Source organism: Silene latifolia, chromosome Y, assembly GCF_048544455.1.
Source record: "Silene latifolia isolate original U9 population chromosome Y, ASM4854445v1, whole genome shotgun sequence".
Classification (NCBI taxonomy): Eukaryota; Viridiplantae; Streptophyta; class Magnoliopsida; order Caryophyllales; family Caryophyllaceae; genus Silene; species Silene latifolia.
The window spans coordinates 174,735,493-174,742,498 of NC_133538.1; the positions used below are offsets into that span (position 1 = coordinate 174,735,493).

A 7,006-nucleotide genomic window follows, 5' to 3' on the forward strand; every position below is an offset into this window, starting at 1 on the left:
TCAACGATATAAGCATAAGTAGAAGCATTATTATTAATGATAGAAGAATCAACGTTTAAAACAAATAAACCCCCCACAGAGATAACCCTTGCCTACAAAATCCTCATTGCGCAACATTACAACCTTGTCAGTCTCAAAAACAAGTTTCACTCCAGCTTTGTTTAAGGTGCCAGACACGAGGTTTCGACACAAGGTTGGAACATATAAAACATTGTTAAGAGCAAGAGTTTTCCCCGAGGTCAGTTTGCGAAAGATCTTGCTTTTGCCTGTGATCATAGCCGAATAAGAGTTACCCATGTAGACGCATTCACCATCAGCTACATCTTCGAACTCAGTAAACAGCTCTTTATTAGCACAAAGATGCCTCGAAGCCCCTGTATCCAGAATCCAATCACCAGCATTTGCAATCTGTGACATCCCTGAAAGAATCTCCTTTTACAAAGTAATTAATAATAGGAGTCGCCAGTAAGTTTTATAAAAAAACATACAAAAATAATTTTAACGGAAAAGGCCTCTTTTGATCCCTGGAATGGGGACTGGTCCGTCACTCCGGTCTAAACCAAAGATTGCGGATTCGGGGGTAAAGGTACGGTCAGGGAAGGTGTTAGGCACCCGAACCGCCCATCAAACTGACGACCTCTACTATTTATTTGTAATATATATTTGACGATTTAAACAAAAGAAAACTTTTTTAAAACAATTTTATACAAATTATTTACAAGCAACAAAGCTAAATTACGAATAATATTAGAAGTAAAGAGTAGATATGACACCCTCAGGCTTACCTGGATATGTCGTTTCGACAATTAGCTTACTCGAACTGACTTTAGGGCGTCTTTATGCTCAAAATAGGATGGATGTATGGTATTCTGCGAAGGTAGTATTTTGTATGCAATAGTATTTTCTGTGTCGATTTTCTGTGTTTGAATAAGGATATAAAGGGGAGTATTTATACTAGTTATAACGGGAGTATTTAACGGGAATTAGAATTATTGTAAGATAGAATTTTTGTCCGGACGGCCTATCCTTTGCCCAATTGTTTTTTTTTTTGACAATAATAAACTGAATTATATTAAAGAAAAACACAGCTAGTATACAGAGTTAGCCTGTTACCAGGCGTACAGACCAGTAAGGATAAATTACAAACAAAGGACGGATTTCTCGGAAGGAATGCCGCACACTAATTGGGACTGACAAAGAGGTTGCCAGAACTGCATATAGTTTACAACAAGTTACTAAGAAACAAACAGAACTTAGGCCCACAGACTGGGCATAGCGCATAGCACATAGAAGAGCTCTGGTGGAGGCGTCAAAAGACGAACTTGCGCGTACAACACTTGATTTGGAGTAGTCCAACTCGTTACTCATGATGCAGCAACTGAAACAGTTTGTTCGTGGGACATGGCGTGTGGAAACAGAAAAAGAAACCGCACTCCGTTGAGGTAAAGATGTAGCTGTGACAACACATGGTGCAACAAAGTCGTTAGTGGGGTGCAACTGTGTAGGACGTACCTTGGATAATTGCATATGCGAGTGCATTAGATCCTCAATGAGTCTACAGGTAACTGCAGGGTCACCGTTGTGATTTCTAAAAATCACGGCGTTACGAGTAGTCCAAATGGCCTGGAGAGCACAGCAAAAGTAAAGCAAGAGCCACCTTTGATCAGGCATCAAAGATTGTCTGTGAAGATAAGACACAAAGTCTCCAATCCAAGATATAAAGGAAATAGATGGGTTAGCTATGGCGTTGATCCCAAGGGCGGATGCTTTCCAGACATGCTGGGCAGTTTCACATGAACGAAATAAATGCTCTTCAGTTTCAAGGGAAGAACGACAGAGATTACACATTGAGTCAACCGGCACATGTTTGGATATTAAATTATCACTTGTTGGCATAATATTATGAGCCAGACGCCATAACATAATCGAGATCTTTGGTGGAATCCCTTTTCGCCACACCTGTTTCCAAGGAAAAGTATGGACAAATGATCGGATGCAGCGGGCAGCTGAAGATTCAGACCATAGGAGTGAATAACCTGATTGTACCGAATAAGAGCCATCCTCTGTATATTTCCAGTAAAGAAAGTCATCAAAATTCTGAGCTGGTGGTTCCAAAGCAGTAATTTCCTTTGCACAATTAGAGGAAAAGTACCGAAAAACCATAGTAGGATTCCAGTCACCGGATTCCAGCAATAAATCAGAGAGAGATGGTGAAGGTTCTGGAACTGGAACTGGAGCAGTACCAAATGGCTGTTTACCATTAATCCAACGACTTGACCAAAGGTCAAGTAACTGTCCATTACCAAGCTTCCAACAAATACCATTTTTAGCCGCAGAAACAGCCTTGCAAATGTCGGACCATATAAAAGATGGTTGAGAAACTCGAGAGTTTGCTAGAGGAATAGGCAAATCCCGGGCATACTTCGGGGCCATATATCTTGCCAAAAGCGCGGTTGGCTGTGTGTGAATGCGCCAAAACTTCTTAAGAAGCAAAGCTTGGCTGAGTAGATGGGTGTTTTTGAAACCAAGACCACCATATTCCTTTGGCGCTTGCAGTATACTTTTGGAAGTCCAGTGAATAGACTGTTTATTCCAATCATTTCGCCACCAAAAAGACGTCAGTAAGGCATGTATTTTACGGCACACACCGAGAGGAATAGGTACCGCGGAGAAGACATGATTCAAAGAAGCAAGCAAAATTGCCGAAATAACTATCAATTTACTTGGTTGGCTGAGATGGAGAGCAGACCAGGATGCAATGCGAGTAGTAAGAGTATCAATAAAAGGAAGAAAAAGCGCAGACCTTTTGCGAGAGATATCAATAGGAACTCCCAAATAGGTACCAAAAGTGGGAACGTGAGACATCTTCAAAATCGAAGTCAGATACTCTCGGAAGTCCGCAGGTGTATTCAGACTAAATTTGATATAGGACTTACTAAAATTAATCATCTGCCCCGAAACCGCTTCGAAGTCCTTGAACATATCTCGTAAAGTCTCAAAGGACAAAGGTGTTGCCTTGCAACATAGAAAAGCATCATCCGCATAGAATAAGTGCGAAAGAGTTGGTGCATATCTCGAAATCTTAATGCCGGTTAAGGAGCCAAATTTTTCAGCTCTGAGCAGCTGTCGAGACAGAACTTCCATACACATAAAAAAAAGATAGGGAGACAGCGGATCCCCTTGTCGAAGACCACAAAATGATCGGAAAGATTCAGATGGTTTGCCATTAATAAGAACCCTGTAAGAAATCGTAGACACACATTCCCAAATAATATTGCGCCAGAAAATTGGGAAACCCATACGCTTCATAATCAGCATCAGGAAATTCCACGAAACACGATCAAAGGCCTTGTTCATGTCAAGCTTAAGCACAGCGAAACAGTTTGAACCTTTTGTCGTTTTGTTAATATAGTGCAGCACCTCATGGACGATAAGGCAGCTATCAGTCATCAGCCGTCCAGGGACAAAAGTTTGGAATTGTGGTGGATGTGGTATTTGACCACTATATAGACGTTTTTGCTTATTTTCCCCACGTGCCACATTATATGTTACCGACGTTTGATTTTCCGAATCATCTTCGACTTATGTATGAGTTATGAATGCCGTGTGTTAACAATTGGGCTTTTATGATTCAATAAGAGGGGCCATTGATATAATTAAGTCCTGGCTGCTAAAGGTCGTCGACAAATTACTAAATATCGTCGACAATTTTAATGAACTTCCAAATTTGCCCCTCCCTCACACTCCCCCTTATATTTTCCTTTTTATTCAATAACAACCTTTCACATTCGAAATTTTGAAAAAAAAAACCGACTCAAATTTCAACAAAAAAACGTATCGACCGCATAATTTCCGTCACGAATTCAAACATTCAACAAGGTATGTGATTACTATTAAAATTTTTTTTGTAGTATTTTGTTAAGGTTGTAAATTTGTGACGGAATTAGGATAGATGCCAAATTAGTGACGGAATTAGGATAGGTGCTATGATTTCAATCGGATTTAGTCGTGTTTAGCAAAAATCAAACGCAATTATCGTATCAATTAATCGAAAAAAAAAAAAAAAGTAAAACGTGAAATCTGGGCTGGGACGAGGGAGTTCTTCGTCCAAGACCAGGCCCAGACGAAGGATTCTCTCGTCTGTTATGGGCTTTGGACGAAGGTTTCTTTCGTTTGGGCTTGGTGATGGACGAAGAAATCCTTCGTCTGGCCCAGATTTCACGCTTTTTTTTTTTTTTTTTTTTTTTTTTTTTTGTTTTAGAAATTCTCGATACTTTTTCTTTTTTTTTTGAAAATAAATTTTTTTCCGTCTTGTTTTGTTATCGTTATAAAGTAATAAATTATTAATAATAATTCTCGTCCGTGCCGAAGTCGTTGTAAATATATATTATTTCCGTCTCGTTTTGTCGACGTGAAATATTAATTAATTATTACTAATAAACCCCTTTTGGGGATATTTTTTATTTATTTAATTTTTAATTTACATAAACTTATATTTATAAATTCTTTGTTTTATTAATTTAAGTAATCAAGTTGTTGTAAATATATTTTTGTTGCGTCTCGTTTTGTTTACGTAAAATATTAATTAATTATTATTAATAAACTTCGTTTCGGGTTATTTTGTTTTTTTTTTTAATTTTTAATTTACTTAAACTTATATTTATAAATTCTTTGTTTTTTTTTTTGAATAGATGGCCGGTGGAGGAAATGACCGTCACGTTCGAGCTCGAAAGGGGCTCCAGTTTGAGTCTGAGGTTGGAGATGGTAGTACCGATTCGTGGACTGATGAGCGGGTGGAGAAGGAGCTGGTTCGGTCTGGTGATGTGATAGGTGAGGAGGAGGCGGGTATTGAGCGAGTGCGTAGGGTGCCACGTAGACGGAATGAGGAGGGGCGTTTCCAGCGTAGGTCGGATGGTAGTTCTAGTAGTGTGGTGGCTCCGAAGAAGAAGTCGGGTAAGGATGTCTCTTGGTTGATCGATCATCGTGTTCCTGGCGGTCCGATGTTTCCCCACGTGATTCCTAGCTTTGGGGGCCACATTGCCAACACCTTATGGCCGACTCCTAATGAGGTCGGTCGACCAGTTTTGACGGGCTACCACCGGTTTGGTAAGACGAGGTTGTTGAGTTGTTGGGAACTACCTCCTGCCGTTCAGACTATTTATGACGGTACTGGTCTTTCTCACCTATTAGATTCCATGGCCGAGAATTATAACATGCCCTTTATTTCTGCTTTTGTTGAGAGATGGCAACCCGACACCAACAGTTTTCACATGCCTTTTGGGGAGATGTCCATACTCCTTCACGATGTTGCGCAGATCTTAGGTGTTCGGGTTGATGGTAACTATTGTAAGGTGGAGAGTAATGACGGGACGTTGGCGGATCCCCTTATGTATGTTTGTGGCTTCTTTGGGATTTCATCAGACCAGTTGAGGTTGCCGTTAAACTCTACTAAGAAGGTCCCTATTTACAAGAGTGGGGGTATATTGGTAGATGCAGTTTGTGAAACGGCGAGAGCTAATTGTGATGTTGTTTTTGCTCAGGGGTTTTTTGCTGCGGTGTTGGGGTCGACACTTTTTGTCGACAAATCAGGTGATGGGTTACGTCCTCAGTTGTTTCCTTTAGTGTATGATGCTGATGAAGTACACCACTACGCTTGGGGAGCCGGTGTACTAGCCTTCATGTACCGACAGTTGGGGGTGGCTTCACGTGCTGGTGTGAAGACTATTGGTGGTTGCTTGACTTTGTTGCAATCGTGGATCTATGAGTATTTTCCTATGTTCAGACCCGGTCCACCTTCGGCAATTGACCCTACTCAGCCTCGGTCGTGTTCTTGGAGATCCGTTGGTCCCTTCGCTCAAAATGCGGAGAAATTGTTGGAGTATCGGAGGTTGTTAGATGGGCTTACTTGTGCTTCCATTAGGTGGGATCCGTACGGGCCGCGTCAGGAGGAGTATCATCCTCGTACTCTGTATGCCGGTTGTGTTCGTTTCATGGACATAGCCAGCCGTACCAGCCGATCGGTGTTTACTGACGGTTTGGGTATGTGCAGATCATACCCAATCTCATTATGAGATTGGTAGCGCATCGTCTGCCGGGGATAGGGTACGAGGTTAGGGTTGGGGTTGCGGAGACTGATCATCTTTGGGATTGCTGGCAGGATCATGTGGTTCAGATTTCTCGTAGATCGAGACCAGTTAGTTTCCCGGGTGAGACGGCGCCAGATTATGAGGCTTGGTATAATGGGAATTCTCACCCGTTGATCATTGATCCCGACCACCATGATGCCCCCGCGCCACAGGATGATTTTGATATTCCTGCTGAGGTAATAATTTTACTTACAGTTGTTGTAATAATTGTTTAACTTTCTTTCTGTTCTTCGATAATGTTTATAATGTCAATTTGCAGACTGCACGTGCTGTAATGTTTCAGTTGGCCGAAGCCGGAAAGATTGGCGATGACAAGAAACAACTTGCCTATTTCCGCAATATGATAAAGAACTTCGATCCATTTGTTCAGAGGGCTAAGGAGATCATACGTAATAGAGGACCTCGTCAAACACCCGGTGATCGTGTTCAGCGTAGATCAGATGGTGTGTACACTGATAGCGATGAAGAGGATGATCAGTAGTCGGGAGACTAGTTTTTTTTTTATTTCATTTATGTTGTACGTTTTTGAAGACATTTTTTATGTTGGATGATTATGTTAGTTAACTATTTGAACCTTGTTTAATTCAAAAAACATGACGGTTTTAAATTTTGAAATTTCTTAAATTTATTGAATACATAGCAACTGATGCAAATTCATACATTTCTGGAAATACTCACTACTTCATGACAATGGCCAACATAATGAAAACAAACAAATACAAGATACACTTGAAATAAAACTTCATCATCCTTGCCATTTCCGAAATCTCCTTTTTTATACCTATAACTTGCTCTTTCACGACATTTCCACTTGATGCATCATCACCTTCATCTTGACATGCTATATTCAACTTTTTTGT

At 40.6% G+C, this 7,006-nt stretch overlaps 2 protein-coding genes across 2 annotated transcripts; one reads left to right on the forward strand and one right to left on the reverse strand.

Annotated features, from left to right (window-relative positions):
- Positions 1-1,101: 1,101 nt before the first annotated feature.
- LOC141629468 (uncharacterized) lies at positions 1,102-3,450 on the reverse strand. The gene has a single exon (XM_074442465.1). It carries the CDS (start codon positions 3,448-3,450, stop codon positions 1,102-1,104), a length of 2,349 nt encoding a protein of 782 aa, XP_074298566.1.
- Positions 3,451-4,691: 1,241 nt separating this feature from the next.
- Positions 4,692-6,652, forward strand: LOC141627351 (uncharacterized). Its single transcript, XM_074440667.1, has 2 exons — positions 4,692-6,322; positions 6,406-6,652. The coding sequence occupies exons 1-2, from the start codon at positions 6,068-6,070 to the stop codon at positions 6,625-6,627; spliced, it is 477 nt and encodes a 158-aa protein (XP_074296768.1). The 5' UTR covers positions 4,692-6,067; the 3' UTR covers positions 6,628-6,652.
- The last annotated feature ends 354 nt before the right edge of the window (positions 6,653-7,006 follow it).

Coding starts and splice junctions, on each gene's coding strand:
- LOC141629468 (XM_074442465.1), bottom strand. CDS start 3,450: ATGACTGATAGCTGCCTTATCGTCCATGAGGTGCTGCACTATATTAAC.
- LOC141627351 (XM_074440667.1), top strand. CDS start 6,068: ATGAGATTGGTAGCGCATCGTCTGCCGGGGATAGGGTACGAGGTTAGG. Junction 6,323..6,405: donor ATTTTGATATTCCTGCTGAG/GTAATAATTTTA, acceptor GTCAATTTGCAG/ACTGCACGTGCTGTAATGTT.